Source organism: Haliotis rubra, unplaced genomic scaffold, assembly GCF_003918875.1.
Source record: "Haliotis rubra isolate DU_JTF1 unplaced genomic scaffold, ASM391887v1 Scf328, whole genome shotgun sequence".
Classification (NCBI taxonomy): Eukaryota; Metazoa; Mollusca; class Gastropoda; order Lepetellida; family Haliotidae; genus Haliotis; species Haliotis rubra.
In genome coordinates, this window is record NW_025767000.1 from 452,822 (window position 1) to 475,714 (window position 22,893).

General features: G+C 41.8%; 2 protein-coding genes across 3 annotated transcripts in view; one reads left to right on the top strand and one right to left on the bottom strand.

The window, feature by feature from the left end:
- The window catches only part of LOC124284031 (epidermal growth factor receptor substrate 15-like 1), a 40,277-nt gene that overhangs the window by 7,925 nt on the left and 9,459 nt on the right, over nt 1-22,893 (bottom strand). The window contains 12 exon segments of the mRNA XM_046720072.1: nt 445-477; nt 480-606; nt 6,772-6,819; nt 6,998-7,060; nt 7,460-7,631; nt 8,520-8,614; nt 15,050-15,227; nt 15,559-15,719; nt 16,540-16,725; nt 16,932-17,033; nt 17,526-17,609; nt 18,140-18,196. Of these exon segments, the coding sequence (XP_046576028.1) occupies nt 445-477; nt 480-606; nt 6,772-6,819; nt 6,998-7,060; nt 7,460-7,631; nt 8,520-8,614; nt 15,050-15,227; nt 15,559-15,719; nt 16,540-16,725; nt 16,932-17,033; nt 17,526-17,609; nt 18,140-18,196 (1,306 nt within the window).
- Nucleotides 9,624-14,719, top strand: LOC124284030 (Ig-like V-type domain-containing protein FAM187A). Of its 2 annotated transcripts, XR_006900457.1 has the most exons (7): nt 9,624-10,003; nt 10,346-10,577; nt 10,959-11,111; nt 11,709-12,043; nt 12,461-12,619; nt 13,971-14,516; nt 14,587-14,719. XR_006900457.1 is itself a non-coding variant. In XM_046720071.1 (6 exons), the coding sequence occupies exons 1-6, from the start codon at nt 9,663-9,665 to the stop codon at nt 14,140-14,142; spliced, it is 1,392 nt and encodes a 463-aa protein (XP_046576027.1). In that variant the 5' UTR covers nt 9,624-9,662; the 3' UTR covers nt 14,143-14,719. The 2 variants fall into 2 exon arrangements, 1 of the variants encoding a protein (XP_046576027.1); XM_046720071.1 differs by having other exon boundaries at nt 13,971-14,719.

The window sequence follows — 22,893 nt, forward strand, 5'->3', positions numbered from 1 at the left end:
ACTACATAGCATTACAGATCTGAGACAGAAAATGTAAACAAACCATTGACCGATATTGTGCGCAACACCCCAAGCTGTTGGGGTGCAATGACATGCGATCAGCTGTCTCTTACGACTAGCATACGCTACTTTCGGACCTATTCTCACCTAGACACTATACCATATAGATGTCTCTGTACCAAGTGTACACCCTATAAGTTTTTCAGTGAATCGTATTTCAGTGATTTGGTTTCAAAGTAAATGTTTGTTTCAGTTTTTCTTAAATTTTGTAGGCCACTTTTACCAATAATCCATCAAAGGGAAGGACACAAGAAATGGGTTTCACACATTGTGCCCATGTGAATCAAACCAAGGTCTTTGGCATGACAAGCTAATGCTTTAGCCACAAGGCTTCCACACTGCCTCAGATGCATTAAAGAAGAGTGATGTCATCTGTAGTCTTACTGTCTTTGAATGGGTCCTCATTCTGGGAAGGGGTCCGCCTGCGCTGGGGGGATCACCTGAGTTACTGAAGGGATCCTTCCCCTTGAAGGGATCATCCTTGAAGTCATCAGTCGTTGAGCCCACACTGAAGCCACTCAAGGTGCTCACCGGACTGCTTCCGATCTGTGAACAGGTCGGCACTTGGTAACCATGGTAACATGAACAGGCATGTAAACTCTAAACTCTGAACCATTACCACCACCTTGCATGGTCTTGACCATTCATCTTGTCGAAATATGTCTTTGGTAGGGTATAAGTGTTGATATTAGTAATAGAATAATTACAGTCTTATTAATGAAGAAAATATACTTTCAACACGTAAATCAAAATAAAATGAAACCAAACTGTATGAGAAATTACAACTATATCATACTCGATAGATTACAGCATGCATACAAGAAGAAATACTAATACTACCATTGTACAACTACTACTGCACACATCCTACATCCCACACAGTGTCAAACATGAGATTGTTGTTAGACCATGATAAAGTGTTGACATTTCTACGTGGTTACAGTCCAAGTTAAACTGTTAAGATTACTTTGCCATTATTGGAAGTGTGTTAAAGTCTTGGAATTACACCAGTTATTTCATATGTGTCAAAGTGTTGACATTATACCATGTACCGGTACAACAAACTGAATAGGTCATTGTATACTAATGAATTTGTCAGTGTCTATAATTCATGGCTCAAAAATGTTGAAACTTGAAACATGCAGTCCTAAGAAGTCCACTGATGTCCTAAGCCCAGGAAACCAACATTAGACCAAAGTTCTGATAAGGATACTGTCATAACCTTTAACTAGCATCCCGAAACATGAAACATTGGGTCTGAAATAACAGCTTACATCATACTTCAATGGTTTTTATGTGTGAGTGAGCATGGTTTTATGCCGCTTTTAGCAAAATTCCAGCAATATCACGGCGGGGACACCAGAAATTGGCTTCACACATTGTACCCATGAGGGGAATCGAACCTGGGTCTTCGACGTGACGAGCAAACGCTTTAACAACTAGGCTACCCCACCGCCCCAGTGATTTTTATGAATTTGGATGTATTTCATAATTTTTTAATTAACATTCTCAAGCCACACTGCTGTCATTCCTTGCGTTATGATTTAACTAACAGCTCCTGCATTTCTACAAAGAAATGTATAGCATGATCAAAATTTCAGTACTAGATTCAAGTAACTTTCTTCTACCTATGCCATTCCATAACTGTGTACTGAAAGAGGTGAATCTTACAGTTGTCCTGGTGCTGAACTGGTCGCTGTCCCCATATGCCGAAACATCCCCATTGAGTTGGGAGCTATAGCCAGCTATACTCTGGGACACGGCCCGGTGCTGGTCTCGGAGGTGGGTCACGCGGGCCTTCGTCTAGTCAACAACACAACAACAACAACACTGTACAAACAGAAGGGTGCTCCACACAAAACCAGTTGTTCCGTGCGTGTATAGGTAAAGGAACAGCTAAAGGACAACAACTAAACTCGTACTCAAATACACTTGGCTATAGCAGTGGCAGATCAAGTATTTGAAAGCAGAGACCATATATCTATTATATGGTCTCTGTTGAAAGCAAAGAAAATCACAAAGTGAATAAAGCAGATTAAAAGGTGATGAATATCAGTTGAAAAGGAGATGAATGAAAACAGGGGGCTGTGCACCCCTGCACATCTCTTTACCCCCTGCACATCTCTTTACCCCTGCACATACCCACCCCTACCCCTAAAACCTTCTTGATCCACCAGTGCTATAACAACAATCTCAGAGGTGATGCTCTGATTGATCTGACAAGAGGTCGCTCTGACTTAATAAGTAACGGTATGTTGTTAAGTCTTTGTGCTGTGGTAGCAAGCACTAAGACCTTATCATAATGAGAATCCAACTGTATTATACACTAATATCCCAAATCTAAGCATATGCAAAGGTTGTTCTTGGCTCTCCTGTAGTAACATCTGCACAATGAATAAAATCAAGTGTTTTATGAAAACATTGTTATTAACGATCCAAAAACTGACCAGTAGAGTGTCAATCATATCTGGTCACCATGGAAAAGAAAGAAAAGCGTCAGTTGGCAACAGCATTATTTTGTAGCATTTCCACATTGTACAATAGAATCTCTTGCTTTTCGGGATTGTTTGCTATTACTGCTAAACTCAGCAACATTCCAGCCAAATGATGGCAGTCTGTCTGGAGTGAGTGAATTAGTTTAATTTTATGCCACTCTTCCATCAATATCACGGCAGAGGACACCAGAAATGGGCTTCACACATTGTACCAATGTGGGGAATCGAACCCGGGTCTTCAGCATGACAAGCAAACGCTTTAACCACTAGGCTACCCCACCACCCCAGTCTGTCTGGACCAGACAATCTGATGATTGAGATTCTGAGCAACCAATCCACAACATATCTACACAATGACATGCAGTCAAACAAGCAATGGTGTGTATTCAAACTCAGTATCCTAACACATGTGATTCATGTGTTCAAAGGGATTGTGAAATCATATAAAAGCAACATTAATTGTTTTATATTCTTAGAAATACAATCTCACACTGTAATCAGTAGTGAGTGTGCCCCATAATGCTTCTCCGCTGTGCCAGGGCATGCTCCGACCAAATTGTACACATAGTGATGTGGCAGCCAACTCTATTCCCCAGAGTGAGTGAGTGAGTGAGTGAGTGAGTGAGTGAGTGAGTGAGTGAGTGAGTGAGTGAGTGAGTGAGTGAGTGAGTGAGTGAGTGAGTGAGTGAGTGAGTGAGTGAGTGAGTGAGTGAGTGAGTGAGTGAGTGAGTTTAGTTTTATGCAGCACTCAGCTATTTGCTGGTGGTCTGTAAATAATCCAGTGATCAACAGCATGAGCTTCGATCTGCGCGAATTGGGAACCGATGACGTGTTAACCCAGCCAGCGAGCCTGACCACCCGATCCCGTTAGTTGCCTCTTACGACAAGCATGGGTTACTGAAGATCAATATTCGAACCCGGACCTTCACGGGTCTCTATTCCCCACAGTAATGTCAGAAAATGGTACGAATTTCGACCTGCCAACTTTTGCCAAGAATATCCGATAGGAAAGCTTGCCTATGCTTAGATTAGGTTATCAGTATATTATTCTGCAACAACAATTCCTCAGACTCATTTGAGGTTTTTGGAAAAAATATGAAAGAAAACAGAAATAGAATGTTGATCTGTACATATAACTACAACTGATAGACAACATGTTTGGTAACAAAAAATAATTCTGTACCTAAGGAGCTGGTAATAGAGACCTGATCTCACTACAAACAATTGTGTAAGACATGCACATAAATACATATATAGTGTAACTGTAGGGGCCATACACAGCCTCACCACACAGAGATTGACATAAACAACTGTTTATATACTCATATTACAAACTCATGCCACCAAATCACAAATAGGAGTCACCAAAACATTCTTTCATACAAATGCCGGGGAAATTATATATAGTATAGTTTATACATATTTCTGTAGAAAATGTCATGGCATGACAGATAAACTACAGCAATATCAAAGATTGTAAACCAAAAGTCACTGTGTTCTTTAATCTGATTGGTTGAAAAACGTGATCAAATGGTATTCGATTCCCAGAAATTCGCTGCGTATTAATACATACAAACATCGCTCACACCATTGTATTGTTACATCGTCAGCTGTGATGACGTCATTCAAATCATACTGTGACGTAAAGTCCGAATGACGTCACAAATGAGCAGTTCCAGATGCTACCATGAGAGACAGCCGAAACGACCGGTTTGATGACATTTCACTGCTGTACCCGTACACGATGTCAATGAGTGCCGACACAAAAACGTGTGTGGACCTTTTCGGTTTACTTTTGTGTTTACAATGTCGATAAACATCATGTGTTGGCCAATTTCCGGGTGTTATTGAGTATTTGAAGCACGGGAATATTCCATTTGAAAACTCGGTTCCAAATGAATTCCCGTGCTTCAAATGCTCAATAACACCCGGAAATTGGCCAACACATGATGTTTATCTCCCAAATAAAGAGGTCCTTGGCCTATTTGGAGTGGAATGAACACATAATGATTCTGAAACCATATGTCTACATAAGGCATCACAAAATATACAGATTACTGATACATGACTAGGCTACTGGTCTGGGTTTTCTTCAAAGCCATGTAAATAATCAATCAGACAATCCAGTGATTGGTATTATTAGCAATGATCTATGTCATTGTGGGACGATGACACGCAATCAGAAGTCAACAAGTCTGACAATCCGAACCTTACTGCTGCCTCTTACAACTGGTATGGTTGGGATCTATTCCAAACAAGAATCCCCCCTCCACATGTAAATATCTATTACAGTGAACGAGTCATGATAAATTTGTCAGTAAATCGTATCAGTAAATCAATGATATCGTCTTAAAACTAATGTTTGCTGCTTCTATAGGTGTATTTTTTAACACTTGGCAAACTTTCTCAAATGTAAGCCATCTGTTTGACGTGTTCAAATAAACAATAACATGTGCCATAACAAATGGTAAATCTCCTCAATCCAGTCTGATACAACAAAATAAAATTGCATTGAGTAGTTATTAAATTGGAAAAACAAATCATGATTGTATGATCTGTCATGAGCTCAGAAGTAGGTATATATTTCTCAGATAGTAGATTCATTCAGCAAAAGTTTTGGATTAACTCATCAACATGGTCATCTTGATGCAGTGTGAAAACAATGATGGTTGTACAACAGCTGACAGGCATGGGATACAGCACTTGTTCTATCCACAGGTCCACACAAAGTGCTACCCTTAAATCACCCTTCAGATCAAGCTTGAGGTCCATGTGACGCACTGAAGCCCATTATCCAATGAGCCAAATGGACGAAATCATCCAAATGTCAGGTGCCAGTATAAACTTATCACATACATACAGCCTATACTATGCAGGAAGTGAGAGGAAGTGAGGACAGTTGAGGTCCCGGGTCCCTCGCTTACAGTAATCTTAGTGTCATAACATAGAACCTGAAAGAGCTAAAATTAAATCATGGTGGATCTTTTGGAATTTTTCTAGGATGCAAATGGCTGGGTTGCATGTACCTGGTGACTACAAGTAGGCCACAGCCAGTAGAATTGCCTGGGTCATTACACCTGGAGGTGTTGGGTATGGATGGCATGGGTTGTCCTACTAGTAACTTTCATGCGAAGCTCAATCTAACAGGAGCAAGAGGATCACATATCAATGGAGACCAAGGCACCTTTGTTCAAGACAACTTAACAACGACATCTACAGAAGAAGGTGAAAAGAACACTCACCTGGTTGACTTGCAGCTGGAGGTCCTTCTGGGATTTGACGAGGGACTCAAGCTGCTGCTTGCCTGCTTCCACCTGCTGCTCCAGGGACGATTCATCCTCCCTCAGCTTGTTCAACTCCCCCCGCAACCGCACCAGGTCAGACTCCTGGTCCTGGACAAACAACAGCACCATCAACATCAACAACATTATCAACAACATCACCGTTACCACATTATATAAGGACACTCATTGGTTCAACAACTCATCAACATCATCTGTGACTATCATCTTCATCATCAAAATGATTAGTGGGATGGCCTCAAGCATTTTCTCATAACACTTAAGATCAGGGTTTAAATTTCAAAGTGTGAAGCCCATTTTAAAAGTAGCCAGAAGCAATAGGGCTGGAATGTTGCAAAAAGCAGCGTAAAACCAAACTCACTCACCATCCCAACATTATCCTCATCACATGATAATCAAAACTATCATCACATATCATTGCAACAGTGCTGATGAAATTGCTTTAAGAAATCTCCCATTTTATGTATCTTTGAATACATCATAAGATGTTTTTATCTATTTGGGTCATCAAATATAAAACCAAATGCTCTCATGCAAGGCATCAAGCTAAACTAATTGTTATTCTCTATATGAAGACATTTTAAGACATGTAATCTGTATCTGTCCATTCTAACTTCTCCACATCAAAAGTGTGCTAAGTGTTTGGAACTTTTGAAATGGACAAACTTTATTCCTGCTTGACAACAGTACAAAAATCTGTATCGAAACGTCGCACTCTTGTAATAAAGAATTTGTTATCAATAAAGTTTGTCTATTTTTTACTTCCCAGCTTCTAAAATGCCACTCAAAGAAGTTTGGAACCTATATTTCAGGAAAGCTCCTAATCCCAGTTAAAAAGTGATCAACAGTTTGACCTTGTTAACACCGATTAACAGAATGAAAGAAACAGAAAGAAATATAGTTTTCAAACTTACTTTCACAGATTTTTCTTGATTTGATATTTGTCCCCTGAGTTTATCAACCTGTAAATCAAAAGCAAAACAGTTGGAACAGTTTTCAAAAACCACTGAAAAAAAATATCATTTGCAAATAACATTAACAAATATTAATTAAACACTATGGTATTTATGGTAAAAATGCAAACTGCTTAAATAGAAACAAACAACAGAAACATATACTGTCCTATACAGGCAGTCTCACCTCTGTTTGCTCCGTCTGACACTTCTCTCGCAAATCTTTGACATTGTTTTCCAAGTCTGATCTCTGAAATCAACAGAAGCTTTGGATCAGCTGAAACACAATACTATTTGACAATGCACTATTATAATACTATGAGGTTACTGAACGACATTAAAAGAGTGGTAAATTTAAAACATAAGATGCTCAGTAATGCTCAAGGTTATGCACGTTGTACCTACTTGTCACCAAGCTGATGCAGGGTGCAGAGTTACCTACCTTGTCACCAAGCTCGTCTAGGCGTTTCTGGGCCTCAAGCTGATGCAGGTTGCAGAGTTACCTACCTTGTCACCAAGCTCGTCTAGGCGTTTCTGGGCCTCAAGCTGATGCAGGGTGCAGAGTGACCTACCTTGTCACCAAGCTCATCTTGGCGTTTCTGGGCCTCCTGCAGTCCCTCAAGCTGATACAGGGTGCAGAGTTACCTACCTTGTCACCAAGCTCATCTAGGCGTTTCTGGGCCTCCTTCTTCTGACCCTCCAGCTGATGCAGGGTGCTGGTCATAGCGTCCAGTTCCTTCTGCAGCATTTGAACTTCGCCCTGTCGGATCTTGATGTCGGCGTCTCTCTGCACCTTGTCCCTCTCAATCTGCATCTTCTCCCTGTGCAACAAACACGGTTATTTAAGAAACATACAGTGTCTAGGCATCATCTGTTGTTCAAGGATCATGGCCATGGGCCAAATTGTTATACTAGTAGTTTGATCATGAGATCAAAAGTTGACAGGAAAAACAAATGATAGATTCATGCAAGTAGAAGCAGCATTAGTTTTGTTGTCTTTGAGTGTCTTTGAGTGTCTGTCCCTTTGAGCTCACCAGTGACAAAATGGGATCATTTTCAAAAGGGGAGTCACTAATCTATGGGAATGAATAAAAGCTTTCAGGAATGTTTTTGCATATTTTGTACATCCAAATCTATTTCTAAGGTTCACCTACAGAACACTGGATACTGCCAAACATGTTTGTTTGATGTTACATATATATAGCAGTACGTGACAATGGGACTATCTCTAAGAGAGGACAATGAAGCATAAATTATACCTTAAAATAGATGCTTCATAATGTCACGCAGCAGCCTTATTAGGCATCCGTAAGGCCCACATTTCAACAACCACAGTATTTTGCATTAACTTTGGCACTAAACCGGAGTCATCAGGAGATGGCACATCCCCACAATCTGGTCCAAACCTCAAAACAAAGTTTGGTTCATTGCTTTTGTATACCTTCAGTTCAGTGAAGAGAGAAATATTGCTGGTCAGTATTTTTCAATACCCTTAATTATTAAATGGCACCAGAACATCATCACACAGATCTGTACAGCAATTTTTTATCAAGAAATATTGAACGGTATAGGATTTCATCTCTAGAAACGGAAAACAAATGGACAAACATGCTGATCGCTATATCATCCCAACACATTCATTTCATATCATTTACATTAATAAAGAATAAGTAAAATAAAAGCACTACATGCTGGAATTGCATTCAAACCTTTTGATTTCATCAATCTCTTTGCTGATGAAATCTAGTTCTTTGATAGCAGAGAAATCAGCTACATGACTGTATGGGCCAGCATTTGTCCCATCCTGGAAAAAAAATCAGTATGTATTTAAACAATGCACCTAATAGGATACAAAAACTGCTGTAGTTACCACACAAGTATATTTAAGTTGCATAATCCAGTGTTCTTCCTTCTGCAGAACACAGGTACCAGGAAGCTGGGCAGAGACAGGTGTGGTGTTCCACAACTTCCTCCAACTGCAGAGGTCATTTAGTAAGCTGATGGTCAGCATGGCAGGTTGAGGTGGGAAGATAATATGCACATTATGTAACAAGATCACAAAATCATCCAAGATCCTAACCATCCTTGTATGCTTACAGTTGTCGCTAAATAATCTTAAATTTCCTTAAAAACAATATGCATATTTCAATACCAGCTTAATACTTTTGAGAAAGTACATTAGAATTAGGGAAATGATTGGTTAAAGAAACACCCCATACCATCTTCTTTTGAAAACCAATAGGTAAAGCCTGAACATATTCCAGAACATCCAAGGCATGACAATGTTGATTTTTTAAATATTCTATATTGGTACACATGTAACTCAGCATATGGGTTAGTACAAGGCCAATGTCTACAGGAATACTGTGTCTGTTTGCCTATCTCCTGTCAAGTCAAGAAAGGTGAGGTCCTCAATCTGGATAAACCTCATGCACCTCTGATGAGAATATAACTGATTTCTTTTTTCAGTGAAATTCTCCCACTAATTTAAAGTTTCCTCACTGAAACTGAAATCAATATATGCTAATATTTGAAAGAATTTAAAAGCTACGGAAATTTGTATACTAAATGAATGGTATTCAATGGAAGACACAGATGAAGTGTGATGTCATAGCCTTCTATTCAGAGAACAATGGTATCTAAGCAGTGATGTCATGTTGCAACTTGACAAAGGAACAATGGTTTCCTAGCAACAATGATGTCATTCATGAACACTGGTCTTACATGATGTCATTTTCTTCTATTCAGAGAACAATGGTATCCAAGCAGTGAAGTCATGTTGCAAACAGACAAAGAAACAATGGTATCCTAGCAACAGTCACATGATTGCTTTTGAGGCCAACTGAAAGCTCATGAGTTCAAATTTGAATGCTGTCCAAAAACAAGAAAAGAAGATGAACATGCTCTTCACATATACCATTGTCACAATTCTAACAGTTGCAGAATCCAAATCTGTACCAGATGATGGGTCAAAGATGAAGGAATGGAGAACAAACATTTCAAAAACTAAAGAGAGGAAGAGAAGGGCTGTGGGATCTGAGTGGAAAATGTCTCGCTCTGAAGCAAAGGAAATGTTTCTGGAGTACTACAAATGCCTGAAAGAGAAGCTGAACATGCTCAAGTATCAAAAACAGAGCATCACTCCAATCATCTCACATATTGGGCAGACAGTCAAGTTGAAATGTCTCATTTGGTTGGTCAACATTTGCTAATGCACCTCATACTCTACCAAACCATGTCAATAGTCATTCTCTCTTTCTTTTAATATAAGTTTTGTACAAGTATGAAGAAATGAATTTTGAAACTGAAAATATTCACCAATGTGTCTGATGCTGATATATCTTTGATCTCCAAATAGAAATATGGGTAAAGTGATGAGTGCATGAAAGGAATAATGTTAATGAAGAAAACTGAAACAATACATAGAAGACTACTCCTGAAACAGTCTCCTGATTGGAAGTGTTCTTTCTGAACATTGTTGTTTCACAAAACCACTTCAACTAAAAACTCCATATCCTTCTATTTATTCTTGCAGTGTGAGACCTGATCAAATGGACTCCCAGATGATCTCCTGGCAGTTCCTAAAGAGAGCGGACGCCACCATGAGTGTGCTAGACGCTGGCAAGCACCTGCGCATCACAAAGCACTGGACACTGGTCATTAAGGAGTTGGACATGGCTGATGTGGGTCAGTACTTCTGTGTTGAGGGTGGGGAATACATGGCCGTCTACCAGCTGGATGTTCTCACAGCCGAGACCAGGAAAGTGGTGAGTGTCTTCTACACAGTCCGCACTATCATCCCAATCTCAATGGAAATCCCACAACTAAAACTGCCGACTGAAGCAAATTGTTTCAGACCAAATATTGAATGTTTCATTTGTGAAACTGTCAAGAAAATGTTTACTGATATAGAAATTAGAATCCAAATAGAAATATATGATGCATTGGGTTAAAAAAGATATGAATTCAATTCACATTTGCTCTCCATTAAACCAATTTACTTAACTACTGCACAGTACACAGAGTCCCGAGTCTCAGTCATTGTCCACTGAGAACTACATATAAACGTAACATGCCAAACAATTGTTGAATGCGAATGCTGCTGTAACTCAGTAGTTCAAATCCATATATGCTGATTCGTCTCAAAGGTGCTGGAGAAAGACAAAGGAAATCTACTGCCACCAGTTAAGTTCCTGTACAAGTTGAACCTGAAACTGCTGACCAGCTGGACAGAGTGGAGCCAGTGCAACCACTGTGGAAAGCCTGGACATAGAAGGAAGATTGGGCTTTGCATGGTCAAGGTGAGCAAAGCAGGTGACTTCTGAAGGTGAAGGACAGTCAAAACCAGCACAGATAGCATTGGACATAAATTGTCCCGGCATTTGCAAGCTGCTATCTTCAGCAGTAAAATATACAAAATAGACTTTAAACTAATCTTTCATACAGACATGTATAAGAATACATAATGCCTTTTAGAAAGTGGTCAAATATAACATGTAATATTTGGGATTACACTTTCTAAGGTAAGAACAGATTCCCGTACTTTTATGGGTTGAGTCCCATCCGGGATTTAAACCCACACTGTGAGAGAGTGAGGCAGCTAATCCCAGCACACAAAGTCAGCAATCCACCCCACTCAGCTGCTACACCCTCTGGAGGTCTGACAACTGGTAGTCTAGATCACACACTTTGTGTACCCCTCTGACAAGTATCAATAGCCATGGCCAAAAGCTATGAATACACAATCCCTTTAAGAAAGTAGTCAAATGTAATGTTATACAAGGGATTCCAATTTCTTTGAACTAGAATCTGTACTTCACTGTGAAAGTGTAATCCCAAACATAACATATGTTAGTACTGTACATGACACATCAATTTCTACTTAATTTTCTAATCAGAAAATATCGACGAATCAAGCAACAAAGCCTGTTGACTTCCCACTGTTGGCACTATACAAAGATGGCGTCCCATGTCGCTCGACAGCTCTTCCCAAAGCAATGTCACGTCTACCCAGCATTGCTAAGAGACACAGTGAAGTCCTGATGGGTACGTGTGAAGTGCCCTGCCCTACCGAGCCACCTCCCCTCAACATCACAGATTCCTCAGGGAAAGTTGTGGAGGTCATTGAACCAGGGTTCTACTCAATCAAAACTCGCCCCAAACTGCCTCCTATGGTTAAAAGAAAAGTCCAGTACCACGAAGCTGGGATCCACCTGGTGCTCAAATGTCCCAGGTAAGTTTAATTATCTTGATATATCTTTCACTATGTTGGAACTGTAGTGCCACACTGTTCCAATGTCAACATTTGATGAGAGCTACAAGCTAACTGATACACATCCAATGTACGCGCATCATAGCTTACAGTGTGCGAAATTCATGCTGGTCCTGTGGTCCCTGGCTAGTAAAAATTCATCAAGACCACTAAATGATAACTTTACAGTGGTCCTTGTGGCCAGTGAATTTTGTATTGATAGTTAAGTAGATCTACAAATGTTATTTTGGACCAGTGAAGTTCAGACAGGACCACTGATTATTGTCCACTCATCCTACCTGTCTACATTGTGAGGATGAGGCTTGCGTGATGACTCGCTACCTTTTGAAAGGTATCTTTCCCTGCAGTTTACGTTTCCTACACTGTGAAACATTTCAGTGATGAAGGGGATGACGGTTCAATTGTGAGGTGGCAGCGAAGTAAGCGGCAGATTGATCCCCTGAGCATCAAGAAGCAGACACGAGGCAGGGTGTACGTGGACCAGCAGAACCAGCTGCACATCAAGAGGCTCTTCATCTCAGACACAGCGCCGTACAAGTAGGTCACTCACAGCGCCATACAAGTAGGTAACTCACAGCGTCGTACAAGTAGGTCACTCACAGCGCCTTACAAGTAGGTCACTCACAGCACTGTACAAGTAGGTCACTCACAGCCAATACAAGTAGGTAACTCACCACAGCATAAGTAGGTAGGTCACTCACAGCCCTGTGCAAGTACTCACCTCACAGCCTTACAAGTAGGTCTGAGTCACCTCACTGCACTGTACAAATAGGTGCACAGCGCCAAACAAGTAGGTAACTACTGGTAACAAGTAGGTAACTCACAGCGCTGTACAAGTAGGTCACTCACAGCCCTGTGCAAGTAGGTCACTCACAGCGCCTTACAAGTAGGTCACTCACAGCACTGTACAAATAGGTCACTCACAGCGCCATACAAGTAGGTAACTCACAGTGCCGTACAAGTAGGTAACTCACAGCGCCTTGCAAGTAATAGCCCATATCATATGTAGGTCACCCACCAGGCCATATGTGCAGATCTTGGTGGTAGTAGCAAATATTCTGGTAGTAGTAGGCCTTATTATATGTAGGTCACTCACTGGGCCATATATGTAGACCATTCACAGCGCCTTGCAAGTAGTAGCCCATATTATATGTAGGTCACTCACCGGGCCATATGTGCAGATCTTGGTGGTAGTAGCAAAGTAGTAGCCCATATTATATGTAGGTCACTCACCAGGCCATATGTGCAGATCTTGGTGGTAGTAGCAAATATTCTGGTAGTAGTAGGCCTTATTAAATGTAGGTCACTCACCTGGCCATATATGTAGACCATTCACAGGGCCATATAGTAGGTTACTAATAAAGCCATACAAATACGTCACTCACAGCACCATACAGATAGGTCATACAGACAGAGCCATTCAAGGTGGTCGCTTAAAGGGCCATATAGTAGGTCACTAATAGAGCCATACAAATACGTCACTCACAGCACCATACAGATAGGTCATACAGACAGATCCATTCAAGGTGGTCGCTTAAAGGGCCATATATGTAGACCATTCAGAGGGCCATATAGTAGGTCACCACATTGCCATATAGTAGGTCACCACATTGCCATATAGTAGGTCACTCACAAGAAGCTCAACCTCCCACATCGTGCCACTTAGTAACCAATCACCAGCAGGTACAATACAGTAAACTACACCTGCACACTGGTAATGATGTCCTATTTTCAAGCTTCAACAGGAAGCACGGTTAGCTTAGTTGCCACATGTTTCTGTTATATCTTTCTGCTTGTACTAACTACCCAGAGCTTCAGGATGATCAACAATCAGTCTCACAATGAAATACGGGAAAATGACAATCTCTAGCACTTACTCACTTTTCAGCTGTTGGATCCTGAAACGACATGTAGCCACGATAAAGGTCATCGTGATCAAGAAGTTTGATGCCAACATCAAGGACTACATATCTTATGGTGGCTTCGTCCTCACTGGTATTGCTGTTCTACTAGTGTGTCTGTGTGTGTGCTGTCGACGTGGACAGAAGACAGCCAGGTGAACAGACAGTTTACAGACAAGTCATCAAATTTCACAGATGTCTATCATAATGTTTGACTTATGAAGACAGACAGCTCACACACAATAGACATCACCATGAAAACAGAAAAAGACCTGTGATCAAACAGTTCACAGACAACGGGCATCAGTGGAAGATGAACACATGGCAACTGAGTCAGGAGAACGACTGCTTTGAAAGGTCAGCAACGACCTTGAGTGTACAGGACCCATCAGGTGTGAGCATGAAATCCAGGACAGGTGCCAGAAGGCTGTCAATGGTTCTCAACAAACTGGTGATCATCAGGAGTGAGCATGAGCTCGAGGACAGGTACCAGAAGGCCGTCAATGGTTCTCAAACAAACTGGTGATCATCAGGTGTGAGCATAAGCTCGAGGACAGGTACCAGAAGGCCGTCAATGGTTCTCAACAAACTGGTGATCATCAGGTGTGTACCTGGCACAAGGTGCACCCAGTATATGGAAATAATCATCAACCAAAACAGACAAGTGATATGATGCAATTAATTGTTCTTTGAAGAGAAAACAATGTTCTCAGAAAATAAAGAGACATGTCATCATGCTGACAATCTTCTATTCTACACTGCTTACTGTTATATATACTGTTGTATATATTTCTTGTCTGTTTGTCTGTACTAGTCTGGACTAATTATGATAATCGACTATGATCTTATGCTGTTTGAGCTGGATACCCCGACTCAGCCACAATATACTGTCTCTGAGCCAAGTCCTGTCGTATCACCTTAATGCCTAAATACCAAGCAGGGTAAACAGTAATCTCATAACATCTTAGGTATGACGTGACTGGGGATTAAAATGTCCTCTCTTTGGGCAGAAGCCCCATCCACTACATCTTAAAAGTGGTGCTGTGAACAGGAAAATGGCACTTACCATGACTCCAAATGCTGCAGGATCGGCTCCCGTCTTGGGCCGCATTGACGGCGGGATCATTTCCGGGGTGAGTGTAGTGGGCGGCTCCACTCCCTTCAGTTTCTGCTGCACCAGGTACATAGCCAGGGCAAACTGCTCCGTGTTCAGCTTCCCTACACCGTTTATGTCAGACAGGTTCCTGCAAGGGGAGATCATCCCGCAGTTGATAGCCACATGCTTTGAACAGGATTACACTGTATATCAGTTTGATGGTCAAAATAGATGAGCTTGCTGTCGTCCTTTAGTTTTTATTGAAAAGAATTTGAATCAAGAGACCTACAAAATAATTAACCCTGGGGATGTGACTCAGATCCCTGAACTTCAACGCTTTATTTCAACCAATAGATGTAGAAGGAAAGTCCAAACTATCACAAAAAAACAGTAAAGCAGCCAGACCAAGGATAATAATCATATCAAACATACCAACAAAGCTATTTGCACGGTATGAAAATGACATAACTACTCCTCACCATATATGGGCAAGTACAGGATTAGGAAGGTTGCTCTGTACCAAGATGCTTCGCACCTCCACACCCGTCACAAAGCCATCCATGTCCGTGTCCAGCTTCATGAACATCACGTCAGCATTGGCCTTTTCAGCCGCCGTCACCACCCATGGCTTTCCACCAGCCTGTCAGACACAAGGGGCGGACACACTAACATTATCAAAACTGTAACACACTGCTGGGACACGCTCCCCGTCCAGAGACAACAGTCGCTACAATAGTTTCAACAAGCAGTGTCAAGGTTATGGATAGCTCTGCCAAATTCTCACAAGGAGGAAACTATCAGTAGTTATAAGCACAACCCAGTGATATCAAACTAAAAATATGATACAAACTAAAAATACGAAACTAAAAATAATCCCTCCTGCTTTGTTTGTTACTTCTGTCACTTGAGGTTCATACATTTCATTATAAGGTTTATAGCTACACAGGTTCATGTAACGATACTTTGTGTTGATCTGTAGTGCGAGATTATGGCTGGATGTATTGCATGTATATATTTATTTCAAATTTTATCAAAAGTTTTCAACTTATGTATCACTGCTTGTCTTTGCTTAATATTAATAACGTAGGTTTTACAAATTATTAACAAATATGTCCAAGACTACTTTATAGATTATCATTCTTATTGCAACCCGTGGAGATCCGGGTTAGAACTGATCTTCAGTAACCCATGCTTGTCGGTTGGTTGACACATGTCATCGTATCCCAAATTGCGTAGATAAATGTTCATGCTGTTGATCACTGGATTGTCTGGTCCAGACTTGATTATTTACAGGCCGCCGCCACATAGCTGGAATATTGCTGAGTGCAGCGTAAAACTAAACTCACTCATTCACTCATTCTTATTACAACACCATAACAACTCCAACAAGCTCATTTCACGAAGCAGTTAAGAGTTACCATGGTTACGTGAAGACTGATATATAATAAAGGATTGCTTACTCCTGGTACATCTTTCTGTGGAGGCGTGGCCCTTCCAGTCTCGACCCCAGGGATACCTGGCATAACGGGCACAGCTCCTGGGAGGGTAGAGCCTGCCTTCCGCTTGGATGGAGGGATGAGCGCCGCCGGGGGTATCACTGTGGGGGTGGGGTCATTTTCTCGTGCACGGTACACCAGATGCATAGTCTGTGGATAGTCACATCAAATCACACCTTTCATTGGAATGTCAGAATAACAAGGCTCAGGTACAGGGTTCATTTTTTCCCAATTAAGTAAAACAAACCCACAATGGGCTAACTAAAAATATCAGCTGTCCAATTATTATCCAAATAAACATCACTATGAAAAAATATCATCTTAAAGTGAAATGACAACTGTGTACAAGCACTCACAACTGCGAATTCATCTTTATCCAAATAACCATCCTTGTCGATATCACTGAGGTCCCATATTCTGCCGAGTACATCAGTCGGCAGCTTGGAATTGAGCAACACCTACAACACAAGCAAGTCACTCATCATGACAGTAACACAGGCACTATTTTCTTTCATATACCCTCAGTGTTCCATGTGTTCTACAGCGGGGGAATAGAAAATGTCATCCTCAAGTCTTAAAATCTTAACATGATAATGTCGACATCAGTATATAGTGATATCCATAACACAATCACTTACAAAGATCAAGTGAGTGAGTGAGTGAGTGAGTGAGTATGGTTTTACGCCGCTTTTTAGCAATATTCCAGCAATATCACGACTGGGGACACCAGAAATGGGCTTCACACATTGTAACCATGTGGGGAATCGAACCCGGGTCTTCGGCGTGACGAGCAAACGCTTTAACCACTAGGCTACCCCACCGCCCCTTACAAAGATCAAGAGTGCACTCATACACAGAAGCAATGACAACAATTGTACTTGTCCTTTCCCAGACGTCTCTCACTGTTATTACACCATCCACAGGAAACACAAGCAGTGAACCCAACCTACCGGCTTGACCTTGTCTCCTGAGAGAAGACCATTGACTGGGCCAAGGCTGTCAAAAACTTGATCATACTTGGACTTTTCTGATGGCTAAAAAAGATTATTAACAAAAGTCAACTTGAATGGTTGTAAAACCAGTCAAAATAATTAGAATATGGGCAGTAACAATTGAGCTGCAAAATCTTGTAGACTAATTATGGTGTATCAAATAATTACTTCCTTTGAAAATTAAGCTTTTTGCCTTTTAAAAAATGTTATATTCTGTTATATTATTGAAGCATTTGAGTTGTCATGAATGCACATAAAATCATCATTTTCTAAAGGCCTCCTTTATTTTCATCAACAGTTGAATGATGCTCGAGATGTTTAGCATTCAGCATAAAATTCAAGCAAAAACTCAAGTGACAAACACTACAAATCTGAAAAACACATCTTGTTTTGATCTCCTAGTGAACATCTCAACACTCAGACATGTCCGGAGTCCTGGGACTGTCTAGTAGTGACACATAGGATCTCATTAACATGTAAATATTACAGACTGGTCACACATGCACACACTTTACAGGTAGATCGTTGTTGCCATGGTTTCAAGTCAAGATGACAATGAAAATCTAACCCACCTTTACAACCCAGGCAGAATGTGTAGGACTCTCAACAACCACTGGTTCAACAGGACCCTGCAACCAAAATATCCTCACGGTCAAAATATTTGAACACATTTTTTGAGAGCAGAACAAAAAGATACTCAAATGAAATATTTTTTACTATACCGGAAGTTGCAAACAAATATAACATCTTACAATTTTGGTTTCACTTTGCTGAATAAATACCACTATAGTTATGAAGTACCGGTTAGTTGTTTTCTATCAATCTATACATGCCTCCCAAAAAGAGACATTCTCTGCATACAAAACATCCTATATATACATGGTATACGAGACTTCTCACCCATACTCATTTTATCATATTTATCTGAGGGTCATTTAATTTCAAGGTCACTTTAGTAGCATTTACATTCTTCCTTTACTGAGCATTTAAATAATTCACACTCTCAATATATGTTCCTGTTTCAAACCTGAACATGTTCAAATTGGAAATTGAAACTATAAATTGTATATTTATATACTTATCCTATCTCATGGTATGCACTTCTCTCTCTTGATTCGACACTGAGTGGAACAATGTAAACTTTTTCTCCCTAGGCCTCTCTTGTCCATCCTCCCAAGCACTCCATGCTACCCTCATTATAAGACAGCTTCCTAGTTGTCATGCAAAGCATGCAGCATGCTCAACTAGCTACCCACGTGACTATCTCCGAATCATCATTCTCATTCTTGGAGACACTGGATCTTGGATAATCTGCATAGCGGGGAGGTTGGGCAGGAATCCATCGCGTGAGATAGGATAAGTATATAAATTTACAATTTATAGTTAAAATTTCCAAATTTTTAAACTTATCCTATCTCACGGTATGCACTTATCCCACAGTCGGACGGCGGGACGCAGATGCCCTATGTCTTGACAGTATGAACAGTAGAACTGTGTCGACTGGTAACAACCGTAGACAGCGATGCACAAGGGAAGCCTGTTACGACTAGCGTAACTCATATGCTTGTGATGAGTTCTCCTGAACTCCTTGGCTTACTAAGCACAACGTCTCCCAGGAAGATGGGTGCTCCCGAACGATGTGGTGTTCGGCCGGTGGTCCTCATCCGGATGGAAAAAGTGGTACGAGACACTACCGCCCTGGATGTCGTGTGTGTTAGCAGCAGCGATCTGTAGAAGCAGCAAGTAAAAATGTGCAAAACCCTAACAGGGCAGAATTTCAGGTCTTCGGTATCATCAGGCCCAAAGATGGTGAACAATGGGGCCCTGGATGTCGTGTGTGTTAGCAATGCAAAACCCTAACAGGGCAGAATTTCAGGTCTTCGGTATCATCAGGCCCAAAGATGGTGAACAATGGGGGAATGGAAAACTTCCAGTCCGGTTACCCTGGCGGTTGGTTTTCGTGATGAAGTCCTAATGGACACCCAGGAAAACCTTGCCATGCTTCTTCCGCTCAAACCGCATGCAATTGAAATCAAGTGCATGAAGTTCAGATGTACGAGCAGCAGTAGCCAAGCTACCAGGAAGAAGAATGTCACTTTGCTCAAAGTCCCTGTCCTGTAAAGGTTCATAGTCTGTAGAATCATATGACGAAGGACGACTGACAGTTCCCAGGCCTTAAGTCTGAACTTCCAGGACTGGTCAGTGAGTTCATGGAGCGTAGAAGGCTCTGTGGTAGTAGCCAAAACCAAAGTTGAAAGCAGCCAACTAGGTAGCCTACATAGTACCCTTGAGCTCCTAGTGGCACAGAGATGCTGGAGGAACTCAGCGACGACTGGAGCAGAGGCAGACTGGGAAATGGATTACCCTAATTCTTGCAACAGTCTTCAAACTTCTTCCACTATTGTCGTACAAGGAACGGTTCGAAGTGAGATGAGCTGAAGTGATAGCTGTGGCTACTTGACAAAAGTAGCCTTAGCAATGAGTAATCTTTGGATATGCCCCAACATGTAGACTAAAGGTCTGAGGGGACTGGTGGCGTAGTTCCGAGTGAGGGGGAAGAAGCAGGTTGTTCCGGTCGGGAAGCGGTACTGAGTTTGGCTCTGCCAGGCTTGTTAGGTCGATGAAACAACTACTTGCTGACAAGAAGTGCGCAACCAAAAGCAGTAGAACCTTGCTAGTGGCCAATAGCTTTTGTAATACTCATGGTAGCAGAGCTGGAGTTGGAAATGCATAGGCATTGAGACCCTCCCATGATATTGTCAGCGCGTTGAGGACCCAAACCGGGGTCTGGGATTGATGATACGAACTCCAGAAGTTGGTTGTTGAACCTTGTGGTGAACAGGTCTACTTGGGGCCGTGATAAAAGGTAGATCATTGACTGGAAGATATGAGGAACCAGCTTCCACTCTGTCGGGGACAGCCGTTTGGATCTGGAAAAGGCATCAGCAATCACGTGTTACTCCTGCTACGATGTTGAGTCGATGATATTAAAAAGTCTGAATGCCCACTGTATGAGATTCGCCGAGTCTGTAGAGCCTGGATGATTTATTCCAAACCATGGTCGAGTTGTCCGACTGGATCAACAAATTGGCTTATTGAAGCTCTGTTGCCCAAAGCGAGACAGCTGCAATTACTGCCATTAATTCCACCTCATTTATGTGAAGAACCTGTTCGTCAGATGACCACAGCCTGGCCACTTGGTGGTCGAGAAGTGAGCTCCCCAACCCGTGAGGGATGCGTCGAGGAACAAATGATGAGTCGACACGAAGGGCAACATTCTGCTCATCTAGCCACCATTGAAGGACTGGACGAAGTGGTTCGGGAAAACAAAACAATTCCTTCGGATTGACATCCTGAAGGAAATCGCAGAATTTGCTGTTACAGTTGAAGCTGAAACTACCCTCTGTAAGTTGGGACTTGAGCTGAAGGCAGAAAGCCTAGTAGCTGCCACTGAGATAATACTGGAGGAATGCATTGCGGGGCCTTGATGCACCTGTCTTGAAGGGCGAACATCATCCTCTGACAGGTGTCGAATAATGTATCGATGAAGTGGAGTGGATCAATGTTAGCCCTGATACAGCAATGTACAGTAGCCACCTTAACAGCCAGAGCAGAATGGTGGCGAACTGCAGTTAGCGAAGAAGTACTGTCAGATCCTGTTGTGCCTGGAAGCAATCGTCAATGTAGCTTCGAAGATGAATTAGCGCCTGAAGTTGACATCTGTAAGTGAAGGCTTGAGCTGAGGTGAGAAGACCTAGCAACTCTTGCCACTGATGAAGTGATATCTCCTCAGGTAGGAGTGTTTAAATAGTCAAGCTACCAAGACAGTACTGATGGAGTGCTGAATGTAGTAGATTCAGCGCATGGAGATTGTCAGTCCATCTACAGGAACATGTACAGTGTAAACGGGTGATAAAGGTCGTACGATTGGCGATCTGAGGAATGGTAGTTCACCAAATGAAGTGTTGGTCCGCTGGATGGAGTGATAAATGTAGTAGACTAGATGCAAGGGGATCATGAATCTACCGGAACGTTCGCAAAGTTGATGGAATAACAAAGGTAAAAGAAGACCGGCGACCCCAGGAACGTTCGTTGGAGAGACGAAGGCAGGAACCAGTGCCTGGGGACTGCGGTGACCTCGATAAGCTGTCTCTCTTGGCTGACTGACGAATCCTGACATAATCACTCTTACCGGGAATGGCACCGTTTATCGTCACTGGCAATTAAAGGCTGGGGTTGTTATCCGCTGTGTAGGACCAAGACAATTCCGTCAGTGCACTTCATAGTGACTCTAACACCCTCGATAAGCTGTCTCTCTTGGCTGACTGACGAATCCTGACATAATCACTCTTACCGGGAATGGCACCGTTTATCGTCACTGGCAATTAAAGGCTGGGGTTGTTATCTGCTGTGTAGGACCAAGACAATTCCGTCAGTGCACTTCATAGTGACTCTAAACATCACAATTCTCCGGTAAACAAACAGTAGTCTGCCATTTGCAATTGTTACCCACAATGCAACAGTGAAAAAAATCTGGACAACAGGGTCTTCAGTTAACCGGGCAAGTCACAACCCATAAAAACCGGCAAAGGGATGCTCACTACTTGACAAGACATCACTGCTGGTACCATGCGTAGAAACTTGATCCATCTGTCCAGAAGCTTTCTGGTGATGTAAAGGAAAGGCTGATGAAGATGACGAACCAGGTCATGATTGCACCCCGAGACACACCATGATGCTGTTACAAGTTGTCTGTAGTAACAGAAATCAGTGAAACATCATTAAATACTCCTGGATGGCAAGCTTGTCTGGTAATGCACAAACAAGTGGGTGGAGAGCTGATATCTACGCTGGAGGGTAAATTCCTAAACCAAATCATACATCAAGGTTAAGATCGGATGGTAGAGTAAATCTGGAACGATATGAGCTCTAGTCACGTAGAAGTCTTGGAGATCCGGGATCGTCAGAACGTCAAGTGCCGGCGTAATGTAGATGTGTGCACTACTGACATAGCTACTACCTCCGTTCAACCAGTTGAAAAGGGGTACCAGGTACGATAAGTCATGTGACCAAAAACTTCTAGTGCCTCACTTGCTGTAGGGTAATCCGGAGAACCAAGTCAGATTGTCTTGCTAATAGCATGCCACTCCGTGGTGAGGAATTCAGCATATCACAAATACCCTGAATATTAACATCGTGTTGAAAGCTGGTAGAGTTTAATTAATAGCTGGGATAATTGGCCGTATCTAGATGCAAGTTGATCCTCGATGAGGATGTAATAAACCAGTGTTGACAAGTTCCGATCCTTCAAGTTGAATGTAGTAAG

Excerpts from the sequence above, each read along its gene's own strand:
- LOC124284030 (XM_046720071.1), top strand. The coding sequence starts at position 9,663 with ATGAGTTCAAATTTGAATGCTGTCCAAAAACAAGAAAAGAAGATGAAC. Across the intron at positions 11,112-11,708 it reads TTGGGCTTTGCATGGTCAAG|AAAATATCGACGAATCAAGC; the intron begins GTGAGCAAAGCA and ends TTTTCTAATCAG. Across the intron at positions 12,044-12,460 it reads CTGGTGCTCAAATGTCCCAG|TGATGAAGGGGATGACGGTT; the intron begins GTAAGTTTAATT and ends GAAACATTTCAG.